This window comes from Carassius carassius, chromosome 10 (genome assembly GCF_963082965.1).
Source record: "Carassius carassius chromosome 10, fCarCar2.1, whole genome shotgun sequence".
Taxonomy (NCBI): domain Eukaryota; kingdom Metazoa; phylum Chordata; class Actinopteri; order Cypriniformes; family Cyprinidae; genus Carassius; species Carassius carassius.
In genome coordinates this window covers 24291975-24306972 of record NC_081764.1, presented here as the reverse complement: position 1 = coordinate 24306972, position 14998 = coordinate 24291975, and the positions used below count along the sequence as shown (strand labels likewise).

General features: G+C 36.5%; 1 protein-coding gene across 1 annotated transcript in view; it reads right to left on the bottom strand.

Moving 5' to 3' along the window:
* Nucleotides 1–14998, bottom strand: part of plxnb1b (plexin b1b) — a 69074-nt gene that overhangs the window by 31681 nt on the left and 22395 nt on the right. The window contains exons 2-5 of the mRNA XM_059560571.1: nucleotides 4636–4707; nucleotides 3214–4360; nucleotides 2163–2345; nucleotides 925–1053 (exon numbers count right to left, since the gene is read on the bottom strand). Coding sequence (XP_059416554.1) covers nucleotides 925–1053; nucleotides 2163–2345; nucleotides 3214–4350 — 1449 coding nt within the window. The 5' untranslated portion in view covers nucleotides 4351–4360; nucleotides 4636–4707. The remainder of the gene's footprint in view (nucleotides 1–924; nucleotides 1054–2162; nucleotides 2346–3213; nucleotides 4361–4635; nucleotides 4708–14998) is intronic.

The following is a 14998-nucleotide window of genomic DNA, read 5'->3' as shown; positions in this document are numbered from 1 at the left end:
GCATTAGTGAGAATAAAAAAACGTAATTATTCCAAATTTGACCTGTAAATTACACACACACACACACACACACACACTTAATTCCATTATACTGACCATTTTTGTTAATATATTACCAATATTACCTAATCAATTAGATTTCAATTTGTGATTTCTGATCAGAGAAGCAGCACATGTTTTTGTCGTAAGCACAGCTATGTTTGTCAGTACCCTTTTGAGTTTTGAGTTTTTAAATTCAGTTTTTTTACCTAAAGGTGTGCAAATTCAAGCTTCTTCATATGTTGCTTTTCTAATGTCTTAAAGCAATATCATTAAAATAGTTTTAGCATCAACATATGCTGTGCGATTACATATGCGAACATATGCGATTACCTTTAATTGCTCTGTGTGAGCCCAACACTATTTTCCTTATAGTCCCTGCACCAAACCAGCAAGACAGAAACCTATTCTTCTGCCTTCCTGTGTATCATTTTAATATATTTGCATGATTTATGAACTTGATCAGTCAAAAGCCTTATATTCAAGAATGGCAGCGATCACGGCCTGCTAATTCTTAAAGTCTGGATAATTTTGCAGCAACTGTTTGCATTAAAAACTTCACACTGCACTAGACTGCAAAACTGCACAAAACTTCAGAGATATATCAAAATGAAACTGAAATATCATGTAATGATACAGATATATCTTCTTTTGTGATCCACAGAAGACAGAAAGCCATACAAGTTCGGAACAACATGAGAGGGATGAGTAAATGATGACATAGTTCATTTTTGGGTGAACTACCCTTTTAATATTAAGGTTTTTGTTCAGTTTTGTTTACTTCAGGTTTCATTCTATTAATTATGCATGATTAATAAAGAACTACTTTGTCAACAAATAACAACATTGACACTCCAAGTTTCTCTTCAGTAATGTGGTAGTTACCATGTTACTTGTCAAGATGTAAAGATGGTTCTCTTGATGGTCAAGCCTGAGCTCTCTGCTTATTGGTGCACTGGGGTGGATGGAGATTACTGCATATTCTTCCACCTCACCCTTTGGCCCAAGATACACCTGGATAAAACACAAACAAGTGAAACATACAACACACCATGAGACAGCATATGGAACAGAGCTGAAAGAGAGCTGACCAGTTACTCCTGATATCACTACTCAGACCTCTTTTATCTCGTATCACATTTTGAAGTAGGTATTGCAAAGTGGTGGACTAAAACAGGTGTGTATTTTTTTGTTTTTTTTAGTGCTGTTTCTTTTTATTTTACTAAAAGACTACGCATTAAAATAGTCATATATCACCCTTATTTATTCATGTATATTTATTTTTATTTTGAAGCTTTCTTTTGTAGATAACATGGCATAGCAGGGGCCCAAATCTGGGCTGAAACAGATCACACATCCCATATTACATATCACATCCACTGCGAATTCATCATTTTCACCAAGCTGCACCAAACATATGCATGAAGAGATGGGTTAATTATATGCTAATGTTTTATGATAATTACATGATGGATAAAACCATAACAATGGATATACTGTACCATGCATTACTTTTACGCAATTATCCCACAAAGACTTTGCTTATTAAAACAGAGAGACACACTCCCACTAACTAATAATAAAGTTTTACATATCAACTATGGCAAAATTTATGCTTTCTATTTCTTTAGTTTAGGATTTAACTTTGGTTTTAATACCTTAAGCATACATAAATATAGACCACCTCTGTAACATTAGTAAAAGACTGCTTTAAGTTAACTGTGTCACATAATTCAGGTCTGTATATTGACATATACTTTAGGTTTACTGAAAAAGAGAACATGCATAAAATACTGATGATGACTATTGAAGCCTCAGGTTCTATGTTAATGAAATGGGAATTAAATGCACTTGTGAAGACCATTCATAATGATGCACTTAACATCAGATGGTGGGTTTCTCCTCAAAAATTTATTATTACTTAATAATTAAAGATAATCTCATATTTTCATGGGTTTCTCCTCCAAAATAACCAGCCTTATTTACAACCTAATGCAAATTCAACTGAAGTATGTTTGCCTCAGAAAAGAGAAGAGAAGAATAATGGAAGAACTGCATACAATTAAATGATTATAAAAGTTGACTATAAGTGTACACCTCACTCCTTGAAAGCGTTTCTATACCTTGTGTAAGTTTCCTTGGGAGTCTCCTAGAAAGGCAATAGTATGTTCCTCCCTTACACTCACAGCGACAGCAGTGAGACGGACAGTCGGACTGTCAAAAATTGGCTCAGCTTCCACAAGCACCCGGCTTGCCATTGGACTAGGGGTGTGATCAGAGCCACATGGGTAAGCATCCAAAGTGTTCTACAAAGAGAGACGAGTCAAAGATTAAAACAAAGCTTAACTCAATATGGTCTACAACATATAAATTTGACTGTCATGTACAATACATTTAAAGGTATAAAATCAACATAAAAATTATGTTTTGCACACTTCTACACAGTAATATAAAAGGAGTAAAGAATAGTTTATATCATCTCAAGCCTAAATAAAACTACACATAGCATTTCAAAAATCTTTTTTGTTGTTGCTGTTAAAATAAATTGAAACTTTTATTCAGCAACAATGTATAAAATCTATAAAAAATGTCAGTAAAGAAGATCGTTTGTATCATTTCAAACAAATGCTGTTATTTGAATTGTGTTCATCAAAAAAAAAAATTCCACTTTTCATTAAGCAGCAAAACCATAATTAATCAGCATATTAGAATTATTTTTCTTACTGATATTTTAAATAACTGTTAGGTACCCTTTCTGGACCAGTTTAGAATATTTAATTATGGCTACACAACTGGGGTGTTGGAATTTTGATGTCATCATAGAATGAAGCCTTGTTCAATTGTAGTTTTCCTTCCCCTAAAGAGGTCAACTGCTATGTTCAGGGGCACAGTGGTGAAGGATCTGATACTACAACCTCAGTAACCAACCAATATATCATTTCCAGTTACTGGATAATGTATGCTCTGTTTATACATGGTATTAAGATCTAGTGGTCAAAAGAGACACATTGCCATATTACACCCAATAGTAAAATGGATTTCCAGTGAACAGTTGTGATTGGGAAGGGTATGTTCTATCATTTTGAGACTGTGTTTCTCTAAAGAAAATGCTTTTAAGTTTGAAACAGTGGGACTTGGAAGCTTCACAACTGTTGTCTCAAGCAGTAAACTCACCGCTGGAAGATTGGCACAGTTTGATTTGACTTCATACTCGATGTATGCAACCTCCTGTCCATCTACACGACCCATTTCAGTGTAGCACAGATCTCTTGTAGCACTGATACGTTTATCCACTTGCTCAAGTGAAAACACACATACTGCGGACTCTTCGTTTGGCCGACTGGAAGAAGCGTAATGGCTCGAAAACACCCCCAAAAGGACCTCTTGTTCCAAAGCAGCTGTACTTTCTTTCCCCAAACCCTTATCTGACTTTGGGAGACCTACATGTAGAGCTTGTAGAAGGTTATAATTCTTTCCTCCAGCTGAACGACAGCTTAACGGAACTTCTACATATGAATAATACGCAATATCATCCAAACACATACGGGAAACATATGTGCGATATTCTCTCGATGGTGATTGTAAGTCCCTCCGATAGAACATGAAGTAGACATATGAGCGATGGGTAAATGATGTTACAAAATGGTGGTCATACTCAGAAAGCCTCCCAGCCACTGCTAACTTTGAAGTTTCTTCATATGAGAAAACAGGCTCCATAACTAAGTTTCGAGTAGATATTGGTGGTTGGCTGTTTGTGTAACCCCGCCCCACAAACAGCACTGGCTGTTGTTTCCCACGGCCTTTTGTGAGTGCCACAAGTCCTACTGTTGAGACATCGGGGTCATTAGCCGCCACATACTGCGTATCCACAGGCCTCTCTGCAGAGAAAAGCACTTTCCCCACTGAATCCAAACTTCGTTTCTGACATATTCCTTGATAAACACTTCCACAACTGATGAGCTCCTGACTATAAGGATCCACGAGTAGTAGCTTGTTGTGGTTATTGGTCCATTTTGCCTGTGGGCAGTTTGTGTCACTAATTGGGGGCAGGCAGTCACGGCTATCTATCACAGGCCCCGTCTCTTCCTCTGCCTCAAGCTGAAGGTCAAAAGAAAGCTGGTAAAGCCGATCACGAGCACCTAAATAGACCCGACCCAATTTAGGATCAGGATGCAAAGCCAGGTGCTCGAAGTAGGTGTCATTGCGCAAGAAAGTGGGGTGATGGCTGGAAGAAGCAGAGCTCTGGGTGACCATGCAACAACACAATATGGAGAAAAGAGAAGAGAACACACACACCATCCCAGGTGGCATGTCAACTAATCTGAGAGCAAAGAGAGAAAGAGGATAAAAGAGAAAGAAAAAAAAAGAGGAAAAAAAAATCAACAAAAACAGTGAAAACTACATCATAATAACAACCCCAATTATTTAATCATCAGTGTAAATATTGAAAATGTTATTAAAACAACATAAATCAAGAAATGATGCCACATATGTCATGTCACAGCATGTCACAATATAAAAATGACAAATTAACGTTTCATTTACTGTAATCAGAGAAAGAGCAAAACAGAGAGATTGTTGACAAAAGTTTCTTACCAGGGTTTGATCTGCAGGGCCGACGTGCATACACACAAAACACAATCAAATACACGTCCCCATCGGCTAAACCTATAACACAAACAGAAAGAGAGAGCATGGTTAAAAAAAAAAAAAAAAACCTGGTCCCACTTAATAAGTGTCCCTAATACCTGTGTACTTACATAGTAACTAGATGTGTACATAGTAGGTAACCACAGTGTAAGTACACATTGGAACATAGTATCTACAGCGCTAATGGTTATGTAACTACACGCATGTAACAAACCACTGAATGGTATTATTTTTATTTACTTTTATTTTACCAGTAAATAATCCCATTGAGATTCAGAATCTCTTTTTCAAGGGAATCCTGGCCAAGACGGCAGAATAATAGTTCCATTTTAAAAATACATATACAAACATTTTACAGAAAAATACATTTCGGCAATTTAAACATCATCTCAACATATTTGTGACGAGTGGGGCGGGGCTGAGGGACGTGGGAGCGAGGCCGGTGGAGTGATTGGAGATGAACTACACCTGTTCGACCCGCCGGTCTCGAGGCCCACGGAGGAGATGGAGCGACGACAGTGAAGGACGAGAGAGGACCAGGCCTGGGCTTTTAGTTGTGTTTTGGTTTTTATTTGAGCGCACCAGTCGTCCGTGAGGGGCTGGTGCTGTTTTGTGTTTATTTTGTATTATTAAAATGTTATTTGAGTGTCCGCCGGTTCCCGCCTCCTCCTTCCCGATGATTAGGAAGTTTCAATTAATTACAATATTCACCAGCAGCACTCAGTAACAGCACATGTGCATTTAGTACTCAAATAGTTCTTTATCCTCATTTTAAATTGTGTCATTGTCGGTAAATAGTCAAATTGTAGCTTATTCTGCAATTTATACCAGGAAAAAGGTGCAAAAACTTTAAAAGCACTTTCACCTAAGACAGTTCGCGTTCGTGGAATATCATACATGATTTGGCCATATGATCTAAGATTACACTTCCTGGTAGTGACTTTTGGAGTCAGAAGAGAACATAAGGAGGCAATTTACCAAGTATGGCCTTAAAAAGAAAAATATACCAGTGGTTCCAGCCTGCGATTGTGCAGAGATGGCCAACCAACACTCTCATACAAGTTGCAATGATGAGTACGAAAATTGGAATTAGTCACAAATCTTAGTGCTGCATGATATATTGAATCCAGCATTTTCAAAGAAGCTTTGTTTGCATGCATATATAAAATATCACCATAATCCAGCATTGACATAAATGTTGTTTGTATAAGTGTTTTTCTTGTACTAAAAGAGAAATATAATTTCATTATAATAGAAACCCAACTTTACTCTTAGTTTTTTTGTTAGACCCTCTATATGCTGTTTGAAAGACAAATTTTCTTCTAAAAGGAAACCAAGATATTTATAGACTGATACTCGTTCAATTACTTTCTCATCGAGTGTAGCAATTTGACTAGCATCTTCTGTTTTCCTTGATTTAGAAAAGCACATCATTTTAGTTTTATCAGAGTTTAGTACAAGTCTCAATTTCTGAAGATTCTTCTGAATAATTATAAAGGCAGATTGCAGATCCTCTATAGCACTTGTCAAGGCTGGAGCAGAACAATACAAAACAGTATCATCCGCATAAAAATGACATTTAGCATTTGTTACATTTTTACACAAGTCATTTATATAAATAGTAAATAAAATGGGACCCAAAATGGACCCCTGGGGAACACCATTTTGTATAAATAATGAGTTTGAGGACACACCATCAACATGAACACTTTGTGTTCTGCCACTCAAATAGTTGCCAAACCATTTGACAGCTTTTGGAGACATTCCAATATCCACCAATCTCTGAGACAGAACATAGTGGTCAACTGTGTCAAATGCATGTGTATGTGTAAATACAAATGTGTAACAGGACATTGGTAATAACACTTTTTTTGTAATGAAAGTACAAATGTATAACAGGACTAACAGCACTTTCTGGTAAAGAAAGTGTTACAGTTTATATTAGATTTATCATGTAATTACTCTTTTACACAGCTGCGGCCAGTAAATTAGGCTTTACAAATAAATTGTGGTTGGTGCCCAGAATGTTCACTTTATATTAAGTGGACAGTTACTGAGGAGTTACCATGTAAGTCCACTGATATTAGACATTTTAATCATGATAACTGATCTCTTGCTAATTTGTTTTTTCAAACAAGTTACCAGATTTGATGAAAATATCTGGATTAAGTTGTCTGAGATTACTCCGTGTTGATGTTCTCAAAACCACAATCAGTAATGCAGTGATTGGATAGTGGCAGGACAGCAACATAATGACATCATATAATTAAGATCAAGAAAACAGCTTAGCAAGCAAAATGACAAATAAAGTTCTAATACATAAAATGTGTAACAGTTTTTTTTTTAAATGATTTGTTATACGTGAGCGAATAAATTAAAGTTAATATCCATCTTAAGACATAACATACAGTTTAAATTAACTGTGCATCATAAAAGCAACTCTCCATGCTATTGAAATTCATCACCAGACTTGACTAATTCATTAAATGTAAATATGATTTCATTACATCAAAAACTTGAAAATATCTAATAAATTCCTTAAATACACTGTTTGCAGGACGTTTGAGAACATAAAATGTTGCCCTGAGTAATGTTTTCAATATAACTAGTATTAATTTCTCATTCTGCTGTTTGTTGTTTACTCAGTGTTTTGAAAAATACTGTCACATTTGAACAGAACTAAGCTTAACTGCTTTTTTATGCTGAAATATTTTCTCCAATCCCCATATAATTTGCAAAGACAGCAAGGCTTTTGACATTAACTTTTAAGTGAACTTAATAAATCCAAATCCTATAAGATGACTTGTTCTTTTATTTTGAAATACATTTTTAAAAAGTCAGAAAGCATTAAAAGAAATGAAGGGGGTTCCTATTCAGATTTTTCGAGTCGATCACCGATTGTTGATCACAGGAAACATTATCTGCCAATGCGATACCGATCTTTTTGAAGCCTTCTTTTTATCAAGTAGAGTTATTTATAGTGGTGGAAGGGAGGAATTTTCTAGAGATTTTTCAAAGAAAAAATAATTATCTCACCTACGTTTTTGATCATGCAGTGCATTTTTGTTTTTACAATGGGGCGATTGTTGCACAACAGCTTACACATAGCAAAGGCCTGATTTTGTGTGCTGTATGTGAGTGGGCCTTATGTGTGTGCGCTTTAAGTTCAGATGAGTACACATCTCTAGAAGAGGGTTGGTTGTGATTTCTCTTTTTTAACTTCAGTTAGTGTGTAATGTTGCGATTAGAACATAAAAAATGTCTGTAAAGTTACGAAGTTCATTCAATGCCAAGGGAGAAATTTTCTTTTAAAGAAATCATTGTTTAATGACTACAAAAAAGGCTGATACAACAAAAGCAGGGTTGCCAGGTTTTCACAACAAAATCCGCCCAATTGATACTCAATACTATCCCAATCGAGTTTTGGTGGGGGCTCCCCCAGTAAAAATCGCGTTCCAGCGGGTAAAATACATGTTTTATTTTGGTAGGGTTCACTTGGTAAAATTCACATTCCAATGGCTAAATATCACGTAATTGGAGACGCTTCAACCCACAGACATGAAAAACAACCCACGGCAACAGTGTTAAAGTAGCCCAATTCCACGTAAAATCTGCGGACTTGGCCACACTGACAATGAGCTTCTTCCCTGGTTTGTGACATCACTAACCCTGATGTTTACATGAATCCTACTGAAAAAAGCTGAAAAACCACCCCTTTAAACACTGGTAATACTTAAAAAGAAATTCAAATTATAAACTTTAGTAACGATGCGACCCACTGTGGGGATTTGAAGCCATTTGCCATTCACTCTAACTGTTTGTGAAATTACTTCTCTCAGAAAGTTTTCAAATTACTTTGTAAGTTAATTAATAAAGAAATATGAACCTCACCACTTCAGTGTTATAATAATTTTTACCAGTGGGCAGAGATTAAGACATCACTTTATATCACCTTTTTAGAGACCACCTCTCAAACTTCCCAAAACGATTATTAGCTGATAGAGATTGGTAGCCGATCAATCGGAGCACCCCTAAAAGAAAATATTTGTTTTACAACAAATACACACATTTGTTACCATCCTTTTATTTTTATGTGGGGAAGATCAAATGTTCTCAAGCTATTTCGGATAATGTGTTTTGACCATCTCTTTAAAAGTCTCATCTAAGCATTAATGGTTAAAATGCCCTCCAAAAGATGGTATTTCACTAGAATCTAGTGGTGATAATGATTTAATACTGATAAGAATTATAAAATCAGGATATTAATAAATCAAGTGCAACATTCTACAATTTTTTCTTAGTATTTTAAGGAAAATTCTGTGTTAAAAAAAATTACAATAATGCTCACAAAGATTAAGTTAAGTGGGCTTATAAATAACGTCTCCCTTGACTTCTATAAGCTAGTAAAAAATTAATAAATAATTATCGATTTTCAAATGTTGCACCTGTCAAACAATAGTCTATTTTGCCATCAATACTGTTGACGGTGTCCTTTATCAGTAAGCTTTATATTTATGCTTAACATGAAGGTGTAGGTGTGTAAAAAAAAGTTTAAATTGTTGTCGTGAAGACAAGAGCCTGGTCTGTCGGCGGCCTCCCTCTATGTCACCTACAGCAGCTGCAGCGCCCCAGGCAAGATTCTAGTGCCACGCAGCAGAAACACCATGCTCACGCCACACAGCCAGTGTGTCACCTGCACACACTGAAGCGCGCGTGACGCTCGCGGTAATTTCATCGTCTGCTGTCTCACTAAATAAGGACGTGAACACATGAACAACATCTCCAGAACTGCTCTGACAGTCACTTCATGAGCATTTGACCGTTTGATTTAAGTAAAACTAGCACATCACATACACAGAACTGTAAAGGTACGTCAACCCGTCAAAATAAAGTCCAGTGTCCTGACATTTTATCCTACCCGTCAGATTTTCTTACCCGGGTTTACTGCGCATGCGCACATCAATATCGCATCAATATAATTAAGCAAAAAAACTTTTTATCTGATTGCTCGATTAATCGATGGAATTTTTGGTAGAATACTCCATTACTAAAATATTCGATAGCTAGAGCCCTATATATATTATTAATAATAATACAACCTCCTACACTGCAAGTAAATCACACGCATATGCGACTAAATCTTCACTCTGGGTGAAAATTCTCAGATTTTACTCGCCAGTATATGAGTTGGAGGCTAAGAATAAGTTTAGCACTGATATATATTTTCACTCGCTGAACACCGACAGAGCTTCGCATTTTCACTCTCCTTAAAGCGATCTGTGCTATCTTAATGGATGTGCAACGTTATTCTTTGTTGTATTTTCCTGTCAAAATAAAAGCATTCCTTATGAAATTCTTCAGCTTTTAAGAACTGCCGGGTTTTCCGGTAGTGGGCGGAACTAATGCACAAATGGCAATCTCATTGGATGGCGCTCATCTATTATCGTACTTGTTTCAGCAAATCAATGAGTGAACAAACAAAACCTGATTAATATTCATGAATCCAGCAGCTCATTAATCCTTATTAATCCTTGGTGCATTTTATTAGCCTGGCCAGCCAGACTTACATCAAGATGTTTAGTCTGGAAACTCTCCATAGACGAGGCTTACTCCGAGGGGCGGGATAAACGACTGTCTCTCAAAATCCCTCTGCACGCAATAGGATAGCGCTACAACCAATCAGAGCAATGAAGAAACTCCGAACACATCTTCCTTTTTTAAAAATGACTTAAGTGCCGTTATTTGCTCTTTTCTTAAAGAGAAACTTTACTCCAAGTCCTCCAGAGTCGCGGCCAAAGCCGATTCAAAAGATCGTTGTTCGACAGCTGCAGCCGCCATTCTTTGTTTTCAAGTGGCAGTCGTCGCAACTCTCTGTCGTCATATGTTAAGCCCGCCCCACCTGCTCTATACACGACGTGATTGGCCTGACCCAATCTGGGTTTTTGCTGCTAGAAGGTGTATTGAGAGTTGCTAGACTGTACTCTAGGCTGCGAAATACATTTTGCTGCCGCTAGGGTGTGTCTAGATTTCTAGGCTAGCATTTTATAGTTCTTATTAGTAGAATTTGTGTCATTATTATCTTATCAGTATTTTTGTTAGGTTTTTCCCAATTTTTTATTTTAATTTTTTCTACAGAAACACTGAATAACCAAAAAAGCACCACCACAAGTCCAGTTAAAATGTTGAGTTAAAATGAATGATATCCATTCAAACATGGTCATCAAGTTTTAATTCTAAAGTTCTATCATTAAATAATACTTGATTATCATTTTATAATGCTTGACTGGCTGATGTTAAGAGTGTACTTTCCAATATTTAAAAAACGGTGCCATTTTACAAAAATCTATTACACACACACACACACACACACACACATACATACATACATATACATATATATATATATATATATATATATATATATACACACACACACTTATCAGTCTGGCAAGTAAAAAATTTACTAGCCAATGGCGATTCAATTGCCAAGGTGTCCATAAAGGGTTGTAATATTAATATATATTATCATTTATCATATAGCTCATACAACAAGTGAAAGAAAGGTATTGTTTACATTCAAGCTTATATTTTATGAGATTCAGTTGGCTATTTACAACAAAGTGTATATTGTTCTATCCTGTAATCATTGGTTTGCTTGTGTACATTTACTTGTACATTCACTTATTAGAAATAGCATAGTAAAACATTAATCATTAATGCCCTAAAATATTCTATTTTACCTGATGTTTTCAGAAAAAGCTTACGGTACAAATAGAATCTTTCCAGAATCTATATATGTATAAAATGGGCTTAAGTAAACACCATAATTTATATAACCAAGCCTGACATAACAAACCTAATAAAATCAGCATTTAATTAAATACTTTGCATATTTACACAAAAGGGAACTTTAAAAACGAGAACAAGAAATGGGGAACTGATCTGACCAATTGAAATTTAGTGTCAGAAAAAAACGATGCCACAATAATAAGACTATTCACACTGCAGAAAAATGTGGCCTAATTTATTTTTCATATTTTTTTCCATGATATTTCGAACAGCACAAAACACATGGAATCTGATCTTTTGGAATCTGATCTTTTGGATCTGGGCCACTTCCATATGCAATCCTAAACCCGATGTGTCAAATGTGTTGCAACTAAACCTCAGTCTGAACGGTCATATCAGAATTCATGCGACTTTTACATCAATCTAGATAGAAATTCATCATAATTCTGCGCTATCACTCCAATTTATACTCCAGTAGTTCTTTCATCACTCTCTGAATATGACAGACAGTTTACAGGTGTAAACACAAGCTAAACTTATGGGTTTAACTTTGTACCATAAAAATTTAAAAACTTTTTTGCTTATTCTTTCTCTTCTCACCTTCGTCCTCCTTATCGCCTGCTCACGAATTCGCTGGTTTCCACAGTATATCACTTAAATAAAACTTGTAAATGTTTACTTCAGTGGCCTCCATGTTTACTTCTGTATGACAGCATGTTTCATGCCATCTGGTTAACGTTCTTTTGTCCATGCGGTTCCGTTCAGGACCATCATTTGTTCACAATGGAACAGCCATACAAAAAAATCTGATCTCATCAATAAATTGTAATTGAGCACTAATGCTTACAGTGTGAAAATAGACTTACAGAGTGGCACAGCAGCCTCGTAAAAAAATTAAGTGCAATGACATACAGCCAAGTATGGTGACCCATACTCAGAATTCGTGCTCTGCATTTAACCCATCCAAAGTGCACAAACAGCAGTGAACACACACAAACCGTGAATACACACCCAGAGCAGTGGGCAGTCATTTATGCTGCAGCAACCGGGGAGCAGTTGGGGTTTCGGTGCCTTGCTCAAGGGCACCTCAGTCGTGGTATTGCCGGTCCGAGATTCGAACCCACAACACTAGGGTTAGGAGTCAAACTCTCTAACCACTAGGACACAACTTCCCGGTGGGCTGTAAAGGCTGTTAAAGGCTGTAAAAGGCTGTATACATCAAAGTCTTTAAAGATTCAATTCAATGTGCAATTGAATTGACGGTGAATGAACAGTCCACAAGGCTACTTTCAGCACAGTTATGCTCTAAGCTAGGAGTTTTGAAAACACAAAATGTCTAAACATGAGTATTCGGTCTTAAATCTTTTGGGAAACATCTGCTAGACTCTGCAAAGAGATATGAGGACAAGTATAATAGTTATATCTTTTCCTGTCAACATTCCTTAAAAGGTCAAAGTGAAATGGGGTTCACCCATATTTTACTTACTAATCTGATATATTCCAGACTGAAAAAATAAATACAACATGAGAAAAAAAAAACATACTACAAACTTAAATTTGACTGACCAAGCTTTGGAATAGCCAAAAGTGCCTTTGTAAAAAAAATTTTTTGGGACTGAAACTAACTCTTGTTTAAGAGGTATTAAAATGTATTAGAAAAGTAAAACAAAATACATACAGATTTTATGTTCACTCTAAGGAGAAAAAGAACACAACACATGGGAAAGAGAACAGCCCAGTCTTCTAATACTAAGAGCAACTCAAACTCAAATTATTTGATCCTCTGGCCAAAAACATGTACACACTTGCCCAACACACCTCTAGGATGACATACACGTTCAAGTCCTTAAAGGGGTCATATGATACAATTTAAATTTTTCCTTTCTCTTTGGAGTGTTACAAGCTCTTGGTGCATAAAGAAGATGTGTAAAGTTGCAAAGACTAAAGTCTCAAATCCAAAGAGATATTCTTTATCAATGTTAAGACTCTGCCATGCCCACTCTAAAATGGCTTGTTCAAACATGCTTCCACATGTCTACGTCACTATCAGGAAGTATTTGCATAATGCCGCCCAAAATGTTCATGCAAAGAAAAAAGGCGTGGTTTCAGTAACCAAAGTAGATGCCTTTAGGAATCTTTACGATTACTTACAACAGAACAGCAATGCAGAACAGCAAAGTTTCGTGAACTAGGAGAAGTAATTCTGGGTTTGCTATGACAATCTGGCGCTCATGAATCAGCTACTTAGGGCTGGGTACCGAACTTCGATGCCTTTATGGTATCGAACGAAAAACTTCGATACTATGAGTATCGAAAAATTATTTATCTTTCGGTGCCAAAAGCCAAGCGGCATTTTTTTTTTTTTTTTGTCAAGTGGCTGTGTCTGTGTTAGCTTGTAGCATACGTGGATGTAAGGACCTAAATTCGCCGTGATTGGCTGTCCACCACCACGTGACGGGGACGATTTCTGAAGATATTTGCAGTCACACAACACAAGTGTAGTTGTTTTCGTTTCCGTTTTACAATGCCAAAGAGGTCTAAAGAGTATTGCAACCAAAGCCAGAGTTACGGTTTAACTGGTTACCGTGTTATCTGGTGACCAACTTCCTGGTTTAGGTCACCGCTGCAGATGTGCTGGAACGAGGGCAGCAGATTCGGTGATTCTGAAAGCACCAACTGACGTGATATTAAGTGTCTAATAAACACAGACATGCTCATTGCATGACTCTTATATTCATTTAAAGGATATGATCGCCCGTTTCGCGGCTGAAGTAAGTAGGATAAACAAAAAAAATAAAAATAAAGTATGTCTGTGTTCGCGCGGGTTTCGAACAGGCGCTAAAAGACGGCGCGCCGCGAGACAACAGTCACGAACCACCGAGCTACTGATCTACACCGAATCAGCTCTAGGTCTCTGGATTCAAGACAGGACTCTCGGCGTCACATCGTGCAGCTGCTGAATCAAGGAAATGTGACCGTGTTAACTTGTGACCTGTGTTTACCTATAATGAAAATAAACAATAGCAAAACGATGACTACATTTTATGGTTCATGATGTTAAAGAACATTTCATGACTTCTCAGACAACTGTACATTTGTGGCTACTGTGGGTTAATAATAAACTAAAGAAAATGTACCATGTTTTTACTATGGTAAATATGAGTTAACGATAGCATTTATAATTAACCCACAGTAGCCACAAATGTACAGTTGTCTGAGAAGTCATGAAATGTTCTTTAACCCACAAATGCAGTTTGATTTTGCACTAAAAAGGTTTTTTTTTACATTCCTTTGCATTTTAGTTGGTTCAATATTAGCCTGTCACAATATCACTTGTTTATTTATTTATTTATAATATGTTCATGATGTGGCAAAAAGGTTTCTCTTTTTTGTTAATTTTGGCCAAGTGTCTGCTGGCACACCCCTATCCAAAAAGCACAACCAGTTGTATTAATAATGTTATCCTGAATGTGAAGTGTTACCAGAATTTGTTTTAATTAAGGTAAAAAAATAATAATAA